Source organism: Prionailurus bengalensis, chromosome D3, assembly GCF_016509475.1.
Source record: "Prionailurus bengalensis isolate Pbe53 chromosome D3, Fcat_Pben_1.1_paternal_pri, whole genome shotgun sequence".
Classification (NCBI taxonomy): Eukaryota; Metazoa; Chordata; class Mammalia; order Carnivora; family Felidae; genus Prionailurus; species Prionailurus bengalensis.
The window spans coordinates 45,917,585-45,938,407 of record NC_057356.1 but is presented as its reverse complement, the minus strand read 5'-3'; the positions used below and the strand labels follow the sequence as shown (position 1 = coordinate 45,938,407).

At 44.8% G+C, this 20,823-nt stretch overlaps 1 protein-coding gene across 1 annotated transcript in view; it reads left to right on the top strand.

Moving 5' to 3' along the window:
* Positions 1-20,823, top strand: part of TMEM241 (transmembrane protein 241) — a 118,383-nt gene that overhangs the window by 37,100 nt on the left and 60,460 nt on the right. The window contains exons 5-10 of the mRNA XM_043558452.1: positions 3,395-3,472; positions 13,066-13,091; positions 14,871-14,922; positions 16,762-16,810; positions 17,693-17,738; positions 19,600-19,635. Of these exons, the coding sequence (XP_043414387.1) occupies positions 3,395-3,472; positions 13,066-13,091; positions 14,871-14,922; positions 16,762-16,810; positions 17,693-17,738; positions 19,600-19,635 (287 nt within the window). The remainder of the gene's footprint in view (positions 1-3,394; positions 3,473-13,065; positions 13,092-14,870; positions 14,923-16,761; positions 16,811-17,692; positions 17,739-19,599; positions 19,636-20,823) is intronic.

Below are 20,823 nucleotides of genomic sequence, written 5' to 3'. Positions count from 1 at the left end.
AACCCCTGTCACCTATTTCATCCAACCCCCCACCCACTCCCTTGGTAACCATCAGTGTGTTCTCTGTAATTAAGAGGTTACTTTTTGGTTTATCTCTCTCTCTCTCTCTTTTTCCCCTTTTGTTTTGTTTCTGTTTTTTCTTTTTTTGAAGATTTATTTATTTTGAATGAGAGAGAGTGAGTGAGCAGGGGAGGGGCAGAGAGAGAGAATCCCGAGCAGGCTCCTCCCTGATGTAGGGCTCTGTTTCATTTACCGTGAAATCATGACCCTGAGCTGAAATCAAGAGTTGGACCCTTAACCAACTGTGCCACCCAGGTGCCCCCCTGTTTGTTTTGTTTCTTAAATTCCACATGTGAGTGAAATCATATGGTATTTGTCTTTCTGTGACTGACTTATTTCACTTAGCATAATAATCTCCAGGTCCATTCATGTCATTGCAAATGGGAAGATCTCATTCTTCTTTATGGCTGAGTAATGTTCCATCACTTATTATATATATGTATACATATATATGTATATATATACCACATCTTCTTTTTAAAATTAAAAATTTTTTAATGTTTATTTTTGAGACAGAGAGAGACAGAGCATGAGGGGGGGTGGTCAGAGAGAGAGGGAGACACAGAATCCAAAGTAGGCCCCAGGCTCCAAGCTGTCAGCACAGAGCTTGATGCAAGGCTTGAACTCACGAACTATGAGATCATGACCTGAGCTGAAGTCGGATGCTTAACTGACTGAGCCACCCAGGCACCCCCACCACATCTTCTTTATCCGTTCATCTATCAGTGGATACTCGGGCTGCTTTCATAATTTGGCCATGGCAAATAATGCTACAATAATCATAGGGGTGCATATATTCTTTCAAATTAGTGTTTTAATGTTCTTTGGGTAAATAGCCAGTAGTGTGATTGCTGGATCATAGGTAGTTCTATTTTTAACTTTTTGAGGAACTTCTGTACTGTTTTCCATAGTGGCTGCACCAGTTTGCATTCCCACCAGCAATGCACAAGGGTTCCTTTTTTTCCACATCCTCACCAACATTTGTTGTTTCTTGTGTTGTTGAGTTTAACCATTCTGACAGGTGTGAGATGATATTCCATTGTAGTTTTGGTTTGTATTTCCCTGATGATAAGTGATGTTGAGCATCTTGTCATGTGTCTGATGGCCATCTGGATGTATTCTTTGGAGAAATACCTGTTCATGTCTCCTGCCCATTTTCTAATTGGATTATTTGTTAAAATAAAGTATGATATTTTATTATCCATTTATTTATTTTTATAAAGTATGATTTTAAAAGGAAAAAACTATTTGAGTTGCACTTTTAATGAAAGATAAATCAAGAGTAGAAAATGTTAAAAAGGCAGGAAAATGTAAGGCAAGAACTCCAAAAGAATAAAAAACAGTGCAAGTTAGAACAAAGTACTAAAATAGGGAAGAGCTACAAAGTTTTAAAAACAAGGTAAAAATATATCCTCCAAAAAGATAAAGAACAGATCCATCTGGAAGTAGGCGAGTGACGTGATCTTAAGTGGGTCCTCTAAGCTGGAACAGTTTCCCAGCTCAGGGTCCTCTGTCTAGGCTGCTGAGAGTGGGCTGTCTGTTAATACTGACCACTTTTTGTGTAGTGCTCCCGAACCACTCCTCTATCCTTTACCTACTTGTTTCTGTCATTCCTCCCAAGTGCTCCGGGTCGTAGAAATTGCTATCCCCATACAGAGAAGCAAACTAAGGTTTGGATAAGTGCCTTGCTCCACTAGCCCCTTCTGATGCCAAAACCCATGTATATGCTTGATCTTTTTCACTTTTCAAGAAATATTGACATCAATACATCAACAATGTATTGTTGTCATCAACAACAGAGACAATAACAAAATCCCACACCCTTTAATCCTTCCCACTCACCATGTCAAGATTACCCATCAGATTCGGAGAGACTGACATTCTTAGCAAACAGCCCAGCAATAGTAAATGTGCAGTGGGTGCTCTGTTTACCTTAATAACCCTCTGGAGTGTTAGGGTTTTTTTTTTTTTTTTAAGTTTATTTATTTATTTTGAGAAGAGAAAGACTGAGTGCATGCGCGAGCAAGGGAGCGGGCAGAGACATAGAGGGAGAGAGAGAATCCTAAGCAGGCTTGGTGTTGTCAGCACCGAACCTGACACAGGCTCCATCTCACAAACCATGAGATCATGACCTGAGCTGAAAATCAAGAGTTGGGCACTCAACTGACTGAGCCACCCAGGCGCCCATGGAGTCTTAAGGTTTTTTTTGTTTTTTGTTTTTTGTTTTTTTATCTCTTCTCCTTTCCCTCACTTTTTTTTGGGTGCAAATTTCATCCCAGTCATTCAAATATTTACCTCAGTTCAGTCTCCTAAATATCTCCTTAATGTGAATACTTTTCTCCTTTTTCACTGCCACTGCTAAGTTCAGGCCGCCATCTTACCATTCCTTGTATTAATTTCCCATGACTCCTGTAACAAATTACCACATATTGGGTGGCTTAAAACAGCAGAAACTTGTTCTCTCCAGCTGTAGAGAATATCAGCGTTATTGTGCCGAAATCCTGGTGTGTCAGCAGGGCCCCACTGCTCTCCAGAGGCTCTACGGGACGATCCACTTCTCACCTCCTCCAGCTTCTGTTGGCTTCTGGCACTTCTTGGCTTGTGTCCCATCACTCCAGTCTCCGCCTCTGTGGTCACTGGCCTCCTCCTCCGTGTGTGTGTCAAATCTCTTTCTCTTGCAAATATATGTGTTTGCATTTGGGGCCTACCCAGATAATTTGGGGCAAACTCCCCAGCTCAAGATTATTAATTTAATCACAATTGCAAAGACCCCTTTTTGCCATGTTAGGTGACATTCACAAGTCCCAGGGATTAGGGTGTGGCTGTCTTTCGGGGGGCCATTTTTCAGTCTGCCACACCCCAAGACTTTTGCAACCATCTCTGCCTTCTGTCCTCCACTGGGAGCCCAAGTTCCTTTAAACACACAGATCAAATCATGTCATTCCCTTGAAACTCTTCAGCCGCCACTTGGCTCTTGGCAGGGTTCTGACACTCCGCTGAGTAAGTGCACCTTTTTGTGTATTCCATCAGAGCTCTTACCTCGATAGGGACAGTCTCCCTATCACATATCCACCTTGTATGTGGGATGTTTTTCCTGTGACACACAGTAGGTGCTTAATAAATATGTGTTGAGCCTCTACATCCACCTCGCCAAGAATAATACTCCAACAGAGAGCACTAATCCACGCAGAAGAGTTTTTGCTGGAGAGGATCATATATGTGAATGCCAAAAGTTCCCACGGATCTTTATTTTTAAGCAGAAACCAAGTATTATGTAATTAAGGGATCAAAGAAAACATTTTCATGCTTATTACATTATTCTGTTTTCTTTCAGGCCATTCCTGTGTTTCTTACTTTGCATAATGTAGCTGAAGTTATCATCTGTGGGCACCAGAAGTGTTTTCGGAAAGAGGTAAATGATAATGCAAAATGCTAGTCTCGCTTCCCTTGCTTTAAATTTCAGAGATGAACTCTTTTTTTTTTTTTTTAATGGCCCAAATTAGTGTCTACCTTTTCCTGCCATCTGTTTCCTGTCAGTGGTCAATACTGCCTGGCAGTCATCACTAATTTCAAGCATCGTGTATTTGACATCTCTTCAGTTCACTGTGCATGTGTGGCAATGCTTGATCTGAATGGCACTCAGCTGCAGGTCAGGGCAGAGCAAGCACCTTGGGATATGAGGAGGAATTTACTGTGGGCCGAGGAATGGGGGCGGGGGTTCTTATTCCCACCCACAATGAACCCCAGGGGCCATAGGGAAACATATCGCAGAGATTCACGTAGGGTGCTGGGAGCATTACCCTCCCCCACCCCGCCGGGGGAAACCCCCTTTCTTCCCAAGCCCAGCTCTGCCTCACACCAGCTCGAGCAAGTGTCTTTGCTTTCTGTGCCTCCACTGGGGAAAAGGGGACACTAACGACACCTGGCTCATACAGTCGTTGGGAGGACGCAGCGAGGCACATGTGTTAAGTACTTCTGAAAGTTTCTGGCGCCTAGTAGGTATTTATTAACGTTATTAGTGGCGGTTTTAATTTGGTCCTCTTTTGGGAGCTCTTTTTCTAACATCTGCCCATTTGAGATGGTTTCATATAAAAATGTGGAACTTTCCAACCAGAGAGGCTAGTTGGCCATTCAGGCAGCTCACTTCTTACAGGTGTGTGGGAGAGAGAGGCATCCTTCCCGTGGCCGAGGCCACTCCATACACCTGTGCACCCTGTCATTCCCATCTGCTGCTTGCGGGCAGCTCCATGGACTACCTCCTTATCCTGGATAGCTGACCTCTCTCTGTCTCTGCTGGCTGACTTTCCTCAGCCAGTAGACACACTCAGTGCTCTCAGTCCACCAAGGATGGAGTGGGCCCTGGGAGACCTGCCAACACTAACCCTGCTCTGAAAGGCTGTGTTTCTAAAACCAACACTGGATGCCAACGCCGGTGCGCTCTCTTGCCTGTGCACCCCTCTTCCTCTGCCCCACCGCGTCCTTGCCCTCCCCCAGCACAGTGTGTGAGGGAGGGAGGGTCAGGTTCAGAGCTGTTCACGGCCTCGTGCCCCTCTCACTCCCAACCTGCTCCTGCTTCTGCCCCCACCATTCCCCTGGAGTTGCTCTGGCTGAAGTCACCGATGGCTGCGTTTATGCGACTTCCGTTGGCCTTGTACACCATTCACCAGGTTCACTCCTGCCTTTCCTTGAGTCTCTTGCCCCCTTGACCTGCTGGTTCTCTTCCCCGGTCTCTGGCTCTTCCTTCTCCCTTTCTTTCGTCTGCCCTTCAGGGTCTCCCAGGGCTCTGTGTCAGGAGCCCTTTGTTCCCATGCACACTCTTTCTGGATAGTCTCATCCACACCCATGGCAGCGCCCCCGCTCCGTTCACTGTGACTCCTGTGTCCCATCTCCAGCCCAGGCCTCTCTCTTGAGCTCAGATCCCCACGGCCTGCTGCCTCTAGCTGTCTGCCCAGCTGTTTCCCGGGCATCTGAAATGCAAAGGGACCAAACCGGAACTGCTGTTTTCCTAACCTGCTTCCTACTTGTCGATCCCATGATCCTGATCATCACCACCCAAGTCAGAAATATAGGGGTTCTTAGAGTCCTGGTTTGGTCTTCTTCCCCCCACCCCTCCACCACACCCTGTTTCTGAATCTGTCCCCTCCTCTCCATTCCCACTGCTGCTGTCACCTTGGTCAGATGCTCATCTGTTTTTCAGGGCTATCTGGCTAGGGGCCAAATGACATCTTGCTCCCTCAAGCCCTTGGGCAGCCAAGTAGGGCCTGGGGTGAGCAGACCTGGCTTGGACTGTCTTTGCGTTGTGTGTGTGCCGTCGCCTGCCATCGCCTGCCAGGTGTGCAGTAGTGCCTGGCTGCCTTCCCTGCCTCTGCCTCTGCCTCTCCCCCTGCCTCTCCCCCTCACCTTCCTCCACACTGCACGCAAGTGACCTTCTGATACAGATCCGATCACGTCCCCATGTACTTGGGGACTACACATGACCTACACGAGGCATGTAAAGCTTGTCACCACCAGGATACCATCTACCTCTAGGGTTTTAGAAAATGCAGCCACAACCAAACTTCTCATGTTTCCTAGACCATGTCGTGATGTTTTCTTTCTTGTGATCTGTCAGAGAACCTCTTCAACACCATCTCATTTATTCTAAATAGGTGCCCACTGTGCCAGGCTCTGAGTCTATAGTAGTGAGGAAGAGGCATTGCCCTACCATTCTGGGCTCCTCGTACGGAGCATCACCCGAGAAAGGAAGACACTAGACAAATCATTACACCCACCTGCTGGATTGTACGGCCCGAGAGGCCACTCTAGGGAAGTGACATTTAAACACAGACAAAGGCTGAACAGGAGTTCAACAGGTGGGGCAAGGGGAGGGCTCCCAGGAAGAGGAGCCATCTGATGCACAAGGCCAGATGTAGGAAGGGATTTGGCCAGGGAGGCTGGAGCTTGACAAGAAAGAGAGGGTGGCTTAGGATGAGACTGGAGACAGGACAAGACTTTGAGGCTGGGCTAGGAATGTGGGGTTTATGCTGAGCGCAGTGAATGGCCAGGGTTGGGTGTGAAAGGCCCGAGGGACCGATCAGATTTACAGCGTTGAAAGCTCATCCAGCTGTCTATGGAGGAGAAAGGACTGCAGGAGGTGAGAGGGGACCCTGTGGTGACTCTTGAGGTCTCACAAGGGAGGCTCTCAGTATTTTAGGCTGGTCTGCATGCAGTTGGAGCCTTCCCTGACACCTCAAGGAATGTGAGCACCTCTCTCTGATTTTATACCTCTCACACCATCTGGCAATTTCCATATTTCATCGATTACATGCTGCTTTTTTTTTCATGTTAAAAAAATACTACTGGAGCACCTGGGTGGCTCAGTCAGTTAAGTGTCCGACTCTTGATGCCGGCTCAGGTCATGATCTCACGGTTCATGAGTTCGAGCCTGGCATCGGGTTCTGTGCTGACATTGTGGAGCCTGCTTGGGATTCTCTCTCTCTCTCTCTCTCTCTCTCTCTCTCTCTCTCTCTCTCCCCCCCTCTCTCTGCCCCATCCCCTGCTTGCACCTTCTCTCTCAAAATAAATAAACTTTTAAAAAAGTATTCACTACCTATAGTTGGGACACTTTTACTATCAATGGCCTGCCATGGTCAAATGCTTTCTTTCTTGATAGTATATAAAAGAATGGGGAATTTTACAATCAGTGGCATCTGAGGTTCAATGAAACGCAGTAGGAGTTTCCCTGGGTCTCTGCCTGCTTTCTCAGAGCCCCCCTTGGCAGGGACCACGTGTTCTCTGCAAAGCCCCGAAGTCCAGCCCCAGAATTGCCAAGCTGAATATTCACTAGCCAGTCACTGAGGTCGAGAAACTCACCAAGAGTTGCTCAGGTTCTGGGAGACTGACTCATGCTTCTTATCTTCAAAGTGGACACCTTTGTTGTGAATTGAAAATGAAGATTCATCTGGTCTAGGGAAGAGATCCAGGCATTTCTACAAGGTATTTCTTCCTGGTGGACAAGTCTGATCACATAGTCAAGGCTGCGCGTAAGAAACAGGGTTAGAGAGTCCTTAGGGGTATCTCCATCAGGCAAAAACCAGGGGCCAGACTTCCAGGCTGAGAGGAAGAAACTGGATAAACGCCAAAATATTTTGAATCTTCATCTCCATTTCATCACTAACACTAAACAGCATTCTTTCTTTTTTAAAAAATTTTAATTCCAGTATAGTTAACATACAGTGTTATATTAGTTTCAGGTGTACAATACAGTGATTCAACAATTCCATACATACATCACCCGGTGCTCATCACAAGTGTACTCTTAATCCCCCTCATCCATTTCACCCATTCCTCCACCCACATCCCCTCTGGTAACCATCTGTTTGTTCTCTATAGTTAAGAGTCTGTTTTTTGCTTTACCTCTTTTTTTTTTAATGTTTGTTTGTTTTATTTCTTAACTTCCACAGATGAGTGAAATCATATGGTGTTTGTCTTTCTCTGACTGACTGACTGCACTTAGATTATACCCTCTAGGTTCATCCATGTTGTTGCAAATGGACAGATTGCATTCTTTTTTATGGCTGAATAATATTTCATTGTATATGTATATGCCACATCTTCTTTAATTCTTTTTTAAAGTTTATTTATTTTCAGGGGCACCTGGGTGGCTTAGTCGGTTGAGAATCCGACTTTGGCTCAGGTCATGGTCTCATGGCTTGTGAGTCCGAGCCCTGTGTCGGGCTCTGTGCTGACAGCCCAGAGCCTGGAGCCTGCTTTGGATTCTGTGGCTCCCTGTCTTTCTGCCCTTACCCTGCTCATTCTCTCTCTCTCTCTCTCTCTCTCTCAAAATAAATAAACATTAATAAATTTTTTTAAGTTTATTTATTTTGAGACAGAGAGAGAACATGAATTGGGTAGGAGTAGAGAGAGAGGGAGAGAGAGAATCCCAAATAGGCTCTGCACTGTCAGCGCAGAGCCCAACTCGGGGTTTGAACCCACAAACTATGAGATCATGACCTGAGCCGAAACCAAGAGTTGGATGTTTAACCAACTGAGCCACCCAGGTGCCTCAATATGCCACATCTTCTTTATACATTCATCTGTTGGGACACTTAGGTTGCTTCTATAATTTGGCTATTGTAAATAGTGCTGCAATAAACATAGGGGTGCATATATCTTTTCAAGTTAGTGTTTTTGTATTCTTTGGGTAAATACCCACTGGTGAAATTACTGGATCATAGAATAATTCTATCTTTAACTTTTTGAGGAACCTCCGTATTGTTTTCCACAGTGGCTGCACCAGTTTGCATTCCCACCGGCAGTGCATGAGGTCTTCTTTTTCTCCACATCCTCGTCAACACTTGTTGTTTCTTGTGTTGTTGATTTTAGCCATTCTGACTAGTGTGAGCTGATATCTCATTGTAGTTTTGATTTGCGTTTCCCTGATGATGAGCAATGTTGAGCATCTTTTCATGTGTCTGTTGGCCATCTGGATGTCTTCTTTGGAGAAATGTCTGTTCATGTCTTCTGCCCATTTTTAATTGGATTATTTGTTTCTTAGGTGTTGAGTTATATAAATTCTTTATATATTTTAAATACTACTCCTGTATCACATATGTCATTTGCAAATATCTTCCTCCATTCAGTAGCTTGTCTTTTAGGTTTATTGATTGTTTTCTTTATAAACAACATCATTTCTTGTCAGGGCAAATTAGGAAACAATTGCATGCATTACATACATATTTAGTTATTTTTTTAAAAAAAACCTTTATTTTGGGGTTCCTGGGTGGCTCATTTGGTTAAGTGTACAACTCTTGATTTTGGCTCAGGTCATGATCTCGTGGTTTGTGAGATTGAGCCCCATGTCGAGCTCTGTGCTGACAGCACGTAGCCTACTTGGGATTCTCTCTCTTCCTCTCTCTCTGCCCCTTCTCTGCTTGCACACACACATTCTCTCTCTCAAAATAAATAAACATTAAAAAATATTTTTAAAACCTTTATTTCCTTTATCAACAGAATAAACTATAATGAATTGTAGAACACGCAGAGGAAAAATGTCCCAGAAATCAACTGTGATCCTACCTCACAGAGGATACTACTCTATTCTTTCAGACTTTTTTTCTAGGCACATATATAGACATACATAAATGATATACTATCCTATTTTCCTGATCAATTGTCAGGAATCTCTGTTTGTGTCCTCATTCTACTTACATGGAACATGATGTGTTGGCAAGTATCTGTGTGTAAACTTGTAGGTGATTTCTAGTAGGTTGGCATTAAAAGCTGCTCTGTGATGAGTATTGCTGTGATATTTTCTCAATATGATTCACTTTCCTGATCATTTAGCCTGGAGCCTCAACAAAGTGACCAGATATTACCAGGAACACAGCTGTATATGACACCTCTTAGACTTAACCTATGATTGACATTGAGGCCTCTTTTGTCCATTCTGTGTCAGGTTTCACCAGACTCAACTCCGGAAAGGAAGGTTGACCTCCTCATGACCTTGTTCCCAGGTTATGAGAATATACTCCATCTGGAGCTGTGGTTCATTGTCACCATCCCTGTTTTTTTGTGCATGCATGCTCAAACACACACACACAGCTTGACTTTTATAAGGTAACGTGTGGTTTGTGGAAATAGTCTTGCTACCTTGCAGATATAGTTGTCACAGTTGAATATTACAATATTGCTACTCATTCTTTTGGTTGTTCAACATTTATTAAGTATATACTCTATATCAAACATTTGGCTATGGAGATATAGAGGACACATTGGTCACCCTCACAGAACTCAGCTAAATGGAAGAACCAACGTGTAAACACACTCTGTGATGCCCATAGAATGTCATATGGGCTGAAACGGGTGTGGAGGGACCAGAGGTGACCACTGGTAAGTCTGTTTGGAAGGGTCAGAGGCGAGATTTGAACCCAGTCACACGGATGGTAGGAATTTTCAAAGTGCAGGGAGAAAGGGCACTCCAGTCAGGCAGAGGGAGCAGCAAATGAAGGTAGTGGTTTGAAAGGGCCGGTGAGGTGCCACCGCAGGACTGGCAGGCTGGCTGTGGCAGAATAGCATCATAAAAGGTCAGCCTCTGGAGCTAGATCACCCAAACCCAAACCCTGTGACCTTGGACAAGTTAGCTAATTTCTCAGTGCCTTGGTGTCCGCATCTGTAACATATAACCTGAGACTTAATTAACCCAAAATGAAATAAGTCAATAGCTGTCGAGGGCTTAGAACAACACCGGCCCAAAGTAGGTAGCCCTCATGGTAATTTAGCTGACCCCCGGTTATGTTAACTATTTATTGTTATTTTTGGTGGTATGCCTTTTGAGAAGTTATACTGACCCATTCAGAACACTGACGTATCACGAGGACTTATCACCGGGTGACTTTGGGACTGAGGAGCCTCAGAAGATGAACACCCTGACATCGACTCCTCAGTTGTTTTCGGAGCCCTAGGAGACGGGCTCAATAATGCATTTATTGCTTATTTTAATATCCATATCTCAGGTTCTGGCTCCTCTGGCCAGAGGTGTTTATTTATTAAAAAAATTTTTTTAATGTTTATTTTTGAGAGAGAGAGCACACATGAGTGGAGAAGGGGTAGAGACAGAGGGAGACAGGAGATCTGAGGCAGGCCCCACATTGTCAGCGCAGAGCCTGATGTGGGGCTCTAATTCACAGAACCGCGAGATCATGACCTGAGCCAAAGTCAGACCTTTAACTGCCTGAGCCACCCAGGTGCCCCAAGACATGTTTAAAATAAAATAAAACAAGCAGTCTCTCTTCTGAGAAATGGGTGAACTGTTTCAAGCACTGTATTGATTTGCTGTCCTGTGTCAGAAGCCCCTAGACAGACACTTGCTGGGTGAACGTGTTTACTATTCATGGAAGAGCTGGGACGTGCTTTTTGTCCCTGTCTTATTGCTATTTTCCTGCCAAACTGTTGAGATGTTGATTACATTTGGTTCTTTTAATGACACATTTCCCTACTGAAGGGATAAGTGTCCCCACCAGGTGGCAGTAGAGTCAAGGTTGGCGTGGCCAGCTGAGGCAGGTTCGGCACACAGATGCAAGCCACTCCTTTGCATACAAACAAGATCTATTTATTAAAACAGTACAAACTGGATTATTTAGTAATGCATGAAAACTGAAGATAGCCTTCATAGCAAAACATGTTTCCTTGTCAGTGGTTCACGTTAAAAAAAAATTGAGATATAATTGACATATAACATTATATTAGTTTCAGGTGTACAATATACCGGCTGGATATTTGTATGTATTGCAAAATGATCACAATAAGTCTAGTTAACATGCATCACCATAGGTAGTTATAAAATTTTTTTTCTTGTGATGAGTACTTTCAGGATCTACTCTCTTAGCAACTTTCAGATCTACGATACGGTATTAGTAACTATGGTCACCGTGTTGTATGTTACATCCCCAAGACTTATTTCTTTTATAACTGGAAGTTTGTACCTTTTGAGTGCTTTAATTTTAACAGACTTTTTTTTTAATTTTTTTTTTCAACGTTTATTTATTTTTGGGACAGAGAGAGACAGAGCATGAACGGGGGAGGGGCAGAGAGAGAGGGAGACACAGAATCGGAAACAGGCTCCAGACTCTGAGCCATCAGCCCAGAGCCTGATGCGGGGCTCGAACTCATGGACCGCGAGATCGTGACCTGGCTGAAGTCAGACGCTTAACCGACTGCGCCACCCAGGCGCCCCAAATTTTAACAGACTTTTAAAAAAATGTTTATTTATTCTTGAGAGAGAGGAAGAGAGAAACACAGAGAGAAAAAAACGCAAGTGGGGGAGGGGCAAAGGGGAAGGGGTCAGAGAATCTGAAGCGGGCTCTGTGCTGACAGTGGAGAGCCCGATGTGGGGCTCAAACTCATGAATTGTGAGATCATGCCCTGAGCCGAAGTTGGATGCTTAACTGACTGAGCCACCCAGGCACCCCGAGTGCTTCATTTTTAAACAATATGTTCATACTTCACTTTCCCTGAACTAGAGTAATAAAAACTACAGTTTGTCCTCAACTAGCAAAGTAATCCTTTTGAAATGACCAGAATTAATCTGTCATTTCCTCTATCAAATGTAGAAAAATCTATGCTTTTCCTTGCTAGAACTTTTTTCCTGAGTGCAAAGGACTAATTCCCTTTAGATGACTAATAAAAAGGGGAGGCTAAAGGTAGAGTCTGCATTAGAATTTCCTCATTTCAGAGAGCTTTAAATGCCAATTTCCCCAGTCTGCCCTTTCTCTCTTTTTGGGGGCGGTGGGGGGAGTTAACTGTTCTTTCTCCATTTTCATGTTTCTTCACTTATACATCATCCCCGAGGATTTATAACACTGCCCAGAGTCAGAGCCGGATTAATGAAAGGAAAATATAAGGAGATAGATTGGAACAGAAGTTGAACAAGAGCTTAATTTCTCTTCTTACACAGGTCACATCAATTTCTCTCTTTTTTCTTGGTGTATAAGATATTTGTAGGCTTAGCCCTGGCATCATTTTGGGGTTTTGTGAGTAAACATAATTCCAGTGGTGAGGGTAGTAAAACTGCACACCCAGAGTGCTTTGCCCAGATGATTCAACTCTGGACCTCTGAGTCATTCTTCATGTGGTCCAAGCAGAAAAAGCCCCAAGAAATACTGAGGTGCAGCAAATGCTTAAGGCCCCTATAAGCTTACTCAAAACTTATTTGCCTCTGGATCTAAATATTTCCCTTTAGGGGCGCCTGGGTGGCTTAGTCGGTTAAGCGTCCAACTTTGGCTCAGGTCATAATCTCGTGGTTCATGGGTTTGAGCCCCATGTCGGGCTCTATGCTGACAGCTCAGGGCCTGGAGCCCGCTTCGGATTCTGTGTCTCCTTGCTCTCTGCCCCTCCCGCACTCGTGCTCAATCTCTCTCTGTCTTCAATAATGAATAAACCTTAAAAACAATTAAAAATAAAATATTTTCTTTTAAGGGGAAAAAGAATTTTTAAATAGTAACTATAAGTCTCTTTATTTTCACACAGAAAACTTCTCCTGCAAAGATCTGTAGGTAAGTTTAAAAAACCCCCAAAACCCACAGCCCTCTAAAATAGAAGATTTAACCTAATTTTAACTGTTGATGATAAACTGTTGCAGATTCCTATTTGAGAGTGGACAGAATTTATTATGTACGCTCAGATACCCCTATTTTGTGTCTTATTCTAAATTTTACTCTTTCTCTCTTTGTGTATTTTTTCCCTGAAATATTCTGTTCCTAAGGGGAAAGTAACGTGTATAGATTTTAGCTGCTGGCGCCCAAACCTTCACTAAGAGTTGTACGCTGCTGATGGGAGAAGTAAAATGGAAAACATGGGAATGACTTAAAATTTGAAAAATATTTGTTTGCAACTTAATGGGTTTTTATGATTCCCATGGTGGAAAAGTGCTGGCTGCAAGGTCAGGGATCTGAGTTGTCCTCTTGGGCCACGGCAAAGTGACTCAGGGCAGACTTCACAGCCCTCTGTGCCTCATCGCCTCGGCTGGAACACGAACCGGGCTGGACCCTCAGGCGGTCCCTGTGCCTCCAGTGTGCTAACTGCCTTGTTCTCTAGCTGCTTCCGGCTTCCTCTACAATAGCCACGAAGCTCATTCCTGAAGATAGGAAACTAACAGACACACGGATTTAGGACTTTTTGTTTTGCTTTTATTACAGGCTGCTACTTGGAAAAAAAATAACAGCAACACTGTCAGGACTCATTCTCTTGTTTAAAAGATTAGCAGGTGTTAAAGAGAGGCATTAAAACCCACTAATACCTGATATATTAAGGTATTGCTCAAGGCCCGGTTTGGTGGGAAAACCAGGCGCTGTCTCACACCTGGCTGGCCCCCATCTTCTCTCAGCCCCAAGGGCTGTCTAACACTCACTGCCTGTGGATGGGGAAGGATCCTATATTCTATAAAGTCTTCTACTATAGGTAGACACCCAGTCCATTAGAGTTCTCTTCTCCTTCCACCTGCCTCATCCTATGTGGTCCCAGAAACCCTTCCGACAGCTTCCCTCCACTCACCACACCCTTTGCCTCTGAGTGCCTTGGTAATCTGGTGCCTCGGAGTCTTCTTGAAGCCATTTGTGTGCCTTCTTAAGAGTTGGCAAGGCTTTAGGATGGGGATGGGCTGGAGTGGAGGACCTTCCTCTGACTCAGGATGTTCCCTGTCATCCTGACCTTCCCAGGGTTGTGAGGTCCCAGCTCTGAGGAGTCCTCTGTACCGGTTCCCCTGCCTCGGTCCAGCCGGCCATGCGGGGTGGGTTATGCATATTTGGCAGGAATGCCGTCTGAGTGACGTTGGGTCCTTTCAGGATTTCTTATCAGGAGGCACATGATGTACATCTGCCCTCTCATTGGACATGTTAAGTTTGATCACTTGGCGAAGGTGCTGCACCCAAGGTTTTAATGTGCTTTCTTTTGCCCAAGTGCTATAACTACAGCCTGATTGCCCAGTTTTCCACTAGTGTATTTTTGGGCATCTGCAGTTTGAAAAAAATCTCCTTTTATTATCTATTTCATCGGCATCCTGTTTTTCTCCAGTGAGCCAGCTGTGGTTTTACAAATGCCTGTGTCTGGGGAAAGGCCAGCTGAGCACCGGGGAAGAAACTGTCTGGTCACCAGTGGAGCACATGGTTGACAACTACCTACTGGGGTTCTCAGAGGAGGGACGGGGGAACGGGGCTTGGTCTCGCAGGGTCTTGGCCTCATCCGTGCTCCACTCGATGTGTTTCAATCTCCACGGTCTCTGGGAAACACTTTGATGTTGAAAAGTGAAGCTGCCTGTTTTATCTCCCTTTGCACAGTGCCCTCTTCCTCCTGGCTGCTGCAGGATGCCTCCCCTTCAATGACTCCCAGGTCAGTTCAAGTGCATTCATTTTGCCTTCCAAGTGTCTTTTACTCTCTGAAGCTTGCATGTATGAGCAGAACTTTCTAGTCCTTCCTCCTAGAATCAGAAGAACCCTAGTCTGTACAAATGCATTTCAAAGCTTCCGGGCCGGTACCTCTTGGCCAGGTTAACATCTTTTCCTCAGGCTATTGCCTTCTCCCCAAGGCTGTGGCAATGCAGCAGAGTTCTGGCCTGTGGGTGCTGTGGTGGGTGCAGTCTGCCCTCTGTAGGTGCTTGGAGGACCCACAAGCCAGTGCCCAAGTTGCCTTAGCCTCATGCATTGAGGCAAAGTTGATTTTCCCCTCAGCCAAGGGCCTCATCTGTAGAGTGATTTTCCCTTTGTTATCCTGAGTTTTTCTTTATTAGGCACTGAGGACCCACCCCTACCCCCCAGTACTGTCATCTCATTAGTGGGTCTCTTTTCTTTCTTTTCTCCCCCAGCAATTATTAAGTCCCCATCAAGTGTCAGGCATTGAGCCAGGCTCTGGGGACACAAAGAAGAATTGTCTTCATCCAGGCAGAGTCTAGACAGAGCGAAGGGGAGGGGGACAGATAATAAACAGATAATTACAACACAGGGAGGCCAGAGCTCTGTCCTGGGGAGATACGGGATGTTGTGAGGCACCTAAGAAGACTCAGGGACCCAGAAAGGAGGAATAGCTAACAATTATAGGGAGCTATCTATGTGCCAGGCTCTGTGCCAATGTTTTACAAGTCTTATTTTATTTAAAATCTCACAGTGTTATGAGGAAAGGGACTATTATTATCTCCGCTACAGAGCTAAAGAATAATGAGGCCCCAGGGCACCTGGGTGGCTCAGTCAGTTGAGCGTTCAGCTCTTGATTTTGACTTGGGTCATGATCTCACAGTTTGTGAGTTCACACCCCGCATTGGGCTCTGTGCTGACAGTGAGGAGCCTGCTTGGGATTCTCTGTCTTCCTCTCTCTCTTCCCCTCCCCACTTATGCTCTCTTTTTCTCAAAAATAAATAAATATTTTAAAAAGAAAAGAATAATGAGGCCCCAAAGGTCCCCAGCTAATGAATAAGTGGGGATTTTAGAACTGATACCAGATGTATCTGGTATGATAGCCCTGCTCTGCTATCGGACCAAAATCTTGAAGGGTGAGGAGGAGTTGGGTAGGAGAACAAAGCAGGTGTGGGCACAGTCCTGGAGCTGTCCTGAGTATTCTGTGATTCAAATTTAGTGAGCACATCTTATGTGCATGCCTCTGTGCCAATTCCTGCCCTGTGGGAATTTACAGTCTAGTGGATGGTAGAGAAAGAGACAGGTGACAAGTGAAATAGAGCATGTCAGATGAGATAAGCTTCTGTGGAGAAAAATAAGGAAGGGAAAAAGAGAGGGAGTGCCCCCCCCAAGTTGGTGGGGGGGGAGCATTCATGCTTGGGGAAGTGCAAATTCTTTCCCTGGAGGGGGTACAGTAGATAGGACTGGGCTTGTCAGAGAGATCCTTGGGTGTCATGAGTTTGAAGTTAATCCTAAAGTCCCTGGGGGACTGGTGAATGATTTTAAGCCATAGGCAACACCATTGGATTAGCCTTTTAGAGACAGTGTGAGGACAGTGTGGAGAATGGGGCAAGGGGTGCTGGAGACAAAGAGCCCTGTTAGGAAGATTTTGTAAGCAACCAGCTGAGAAATGAGGACGGACTGGCCCAAGACCCCGAGAGTCCTGTTGTGGAACCCTTGCTTGGCACTGTGCATCCGTTATTTAGGGTTTCCAAGTGCTATGCTGGATCCTGTTTGTCTATACTTACAGCCGCTTTTTTTTTTTTTTAATCCTGTGTTACAGTTTGATCCAGATGGATATTTCTGGGCTGTAATTCACTTATTCTGTGTAGGTAAGTTTTAAAAGAATGCTTACTTAAATAATTGAGGCTTATTATTTTGACCTTATCATATATGTCCACTTTTCAGTGACTCTGAGCAATAGGAAGATTAAAGACCAGGTGTCCAAGGGAATCTACCCCCAAAACCACGAGCACACTTTACACACTGTATGTATGTTCGCCAATTTGACAATAAATTATATTAAAAATAAAAATTAAAAAACCAGGTGTCAGGATTAAAATTACATGGGCATTTTCTGATCTGATTTTCCTGTTTTGGAGTTTTCTTCAAATATTTTCATTTCTAATATAGTCTCCTCTTTTTCTCGACAAACATTAATTAACTCACCATGGCTCAGGCCCCACTTGCTCAAGTCTACTTGGGACATGCCGGTTGGTGTTCTCAAAAAGTGGTGAGGGAGATCCAGAAGTTTGGGTCAGAAACACCCTCTTTCAGCAGTATACCCGAAGAAAAGCAAGGGAGGGAAATAAAAAGCCTGTCTGACTTTATTTCAAATCATACGCTCAGTGTTTCCTGTCTGCTGTCGTGGAGGGAAAGCAGTGCCCTGACTTTGTTACACACAGTTCAGAGATCCAGTGTTTCTTTCTCCTGGGCACCCTGCAAAGGAAGCCGAAAGCTTCCTGTTAATTGTCTCCTTCTGCTGATCACGAGCCTTCCTGGTCCAGCACTCTTCGGTACTGAATTTTTATCACAGGGATTGTGGCTTTCACATCCTGGAGCCCTCCAGTGTTGTTGTCGCCCCCTGTCGGCTGTGGATGTCCCTCGTGGGAAGGGCGGCCCTTGTCCATGTGGTTTTCATGCCTCCCTGGAATTGCCTGTAGCCCTTTATGCAGAATGCCCTGTGCCAGTAACACCCATTGCTTTGTTTTCAGGGGCTTATAAGATATTGCAGAAGTCCTGGAAACCCAATGCGTTAAGGTAAACTTTAAAATTTTTTTAAAGTTTGTTTTATTTTTTTGAGAGAGAGATAGAGAGCAAGCAGGGGAGGGGCAGAGAGAGAGGGAGGCAGAATCCCAAGCAGGCTCCCACACTGTCAGCACAGAGCCCCAAGGGGGTCGGAACCCACAAGCCGTGAGATCATGACCTGAGCTGAAATCAAGAATCGGACACTCAACTGATTGCACCACCCAGGCAACGCTAAAGTAAAATTTAATTAATTCATTTATTTTTTTTAATGCTTATTTATTTTTGAGAGAGATAGAGACAGAGTGTGAGCTGCGGAGGGCCAGAGAGAGGGGGAGACATAGATTCTGAAGCAGGCTCTACAGAGCTCGATGTGGGGCTCAAACTCATGAACTGTGAGATCATGACCTGAGCCAAAATCAGATGCTTAACCAACTGAGCCACCCAGGTGCCCTAAGGTAAACTTTTAAAGTGTGGTGAGTTCTTGTTTGGTTAAAGCAAAGAGGTGAGGCCCATAGTGTCGTGAGCTTGTTCTGTTCAGCCAGAAACTCTGCAAGTCTGGGTTGTGGTCAGGGCACAGCAGCCTGGGGCCCCCAAAGCCATTTGTCCTGCTATTGGGCTGTTCCAGGCGGGGTCCACCAGCACCTGATCGTACCAATGATGTTTGAAGAGCCGGGGGGTCCTCTACCCTCTCCCTTCAGAGGCAGCGTTCAGATGACATTTTTATAAAAATTGTGTGACTCGCTGCTTTGGGCCCTAGTTAACTTCTTCCAACTCAGAGACCAACTCTTTTTTCTGGTTTCTTCAGCCCCTTCCTAACTTGACTTTGTTTAGACCCAGAAATTCCCCAGTCTGTTCTGGGGTAAAATGAAGCCTCTATTGTGGGCAGTCAACATACCAGCCTTGGCAAATGTAAATGGAAGAGACAGGAGTCCCAGTGTGAGTTGGGCTGCAGCTGGGAGGTCAGGGGCCCTCGACTGGCCTCACTGGCCTCTCGGTTTCAGGGCCTGCTGGTGGGCCTGAAGGCAAGGACCCCTGGGAGAGGGTTATGCTCAGAGGCTGTGACTTGGGTCCCTAGAGCACCTTTCCTTTTTTTAATGAAGTGTTTCTGCAGCAAGAAGCCAGTGGAGTTGCCAGATAAAATACAGAATGCCCAGTTAAATTTGAATTTCAGATAAGTAGTGATCCTTTTTTTAGTGTAGCTATGTCCCAGGCAATATTTGGAGCATACTTAAACATGATTCTTTATCTGAGATTCAGATTTATTTGGGTGTCCTATATTTTTACTGGTCAAATATGGCAGCCCCAGGAGCCAGTCCAGTGGCCTGAGAGTTAACATTCCTTTTTAAGGAGGCAAAATACATGTAGAAGATAATCTGCCACAGGTGAACATGTGTGTGATAGCACCAAACTAGGAAGCGTGTTTTAAAAATGAGCCAGGGGCGCCTGGGTGGCTCAGTCGGTTAAGTGTACGACTTCTGTTCAGATCATGATCTCGAGGTCCTTGAGTTTGAGCCCCGCATTGGGCTCTGTGCTAACAGCTCAGAGCCTGGAGCCTACTTCTGATTCTGTGTGTGTGTGTGTGTGTGTGTGTCTCTCTCTGACCCTCCCCCACTCACACTCTGTCTCTCTCTCTCTCTCTCTCTCTCTCTCAAAAATAAATAAACATTAAAAAATTTTTTTTAAATGAGCCAGGAACTAATTTTGAATATACTCGTTTGGTATACTCGTTATACCATTTATTGACAATTTTTAAATGTAGAAACTTAACCATAAATATAATTTATTAGTAGAAGGTGACTATTTTGTGTATGTAAAACACTTCTACTATTTCACATGTTTTATCTTTTTTTTTTTTTTTTTTCTCATTCCTTAGTGACATTGACCAGCAGTACTTAAACTACATGTTCAGGTAAAATATAATTTACATTTTCAAAGAACAACTCACGTCTTTCTGGCGCTAATGGATTTTTATTTTCCAATATTTTGATTCTGAGCCGATGTGCCTACCAGAAAGGCAAGCTAAATAATTTGTGAGATGACTTAAAGTCGAGGAAACCAAATCGTAGTTCTGTCCGTAGACTAGGCAAGAGGGACCTCTGTCTGGCTCCATACTTCAGAAGGCCATGCTTCTCCCCATGGCTTATGGAGTCTATAAGGCTAAGGGGACATTTCTTCCCAGGGCCCATACCCTCCTTTCTAGCCTGGGATCTAGAATTCCCTGCTCAATTGGTCCTGAGCTTGATTCCAAGGCCTCCTTGGGTCTGTCTTCCCAACTCTTTCCTAGACCCAAGAAGTGTCCAAAACCAGGCTGTTAGTGGGGGAGGAGGGTGTGCATGGAGGGTGGATTTGCAGGCTGATGTGTCCACACACAAGCGTGTGAGGCCTCAGTGTGCTGGAAGGAGCCTGGGGTGGAAAGAGAAGGGGGCTCACTGGGAGCCAGGAGCCAGAGGCTGGATCTGTCTATGCGACCACATTCTGATATGAAGCTCTAAGAACTCCAAGAATTCTGAGTTCTAATCCAGGCTTCCAGGTTGTTTTGAAGGTATATTTATTTATTAAGATAGAATGAAGTTTGAAGCTTGATTTATAATATTTAAATATGGTATATGGACTGTTGTTCATATACCATTGGCAAAAGCCAAGCAAAGAATAGGGCTCTGTCAGCTAAATAGAACAGCTGCCTAGTGTTTTTGGAGGTTAGTGGTCGCTGACTGGGACCTAGCTGAGAAGGAGCATGAGCTCTGCCATGGAGAGCCCAAGTTTGCACGAATGCAGCCATGCTTGGGAAGATGACCTGGGCCGGGGATGTGCCTCTCAGCATTTGGTCATGCTGATTTCTGCAGGAAGTTCATCTTAAAACGTTCAACATGAGCTGTACTCTCCATCTGCAGATAAAGCTCATAAATATCAGTTTATTAAAATGCCTTTTTTGAAAGGATCCACTCCAAGCATGGCTATAGGCCTCTTTTGTACTCTGCTGAAAACAATCATTAGTTCCACTCTGCCCAGACATACCAGCAGCCTTTTCAAGAGATTCTTCTGAAAATGCAGAAGGCTCTTGATGTTTAAAATGTTTCCGTGACATCAGAACACGCTG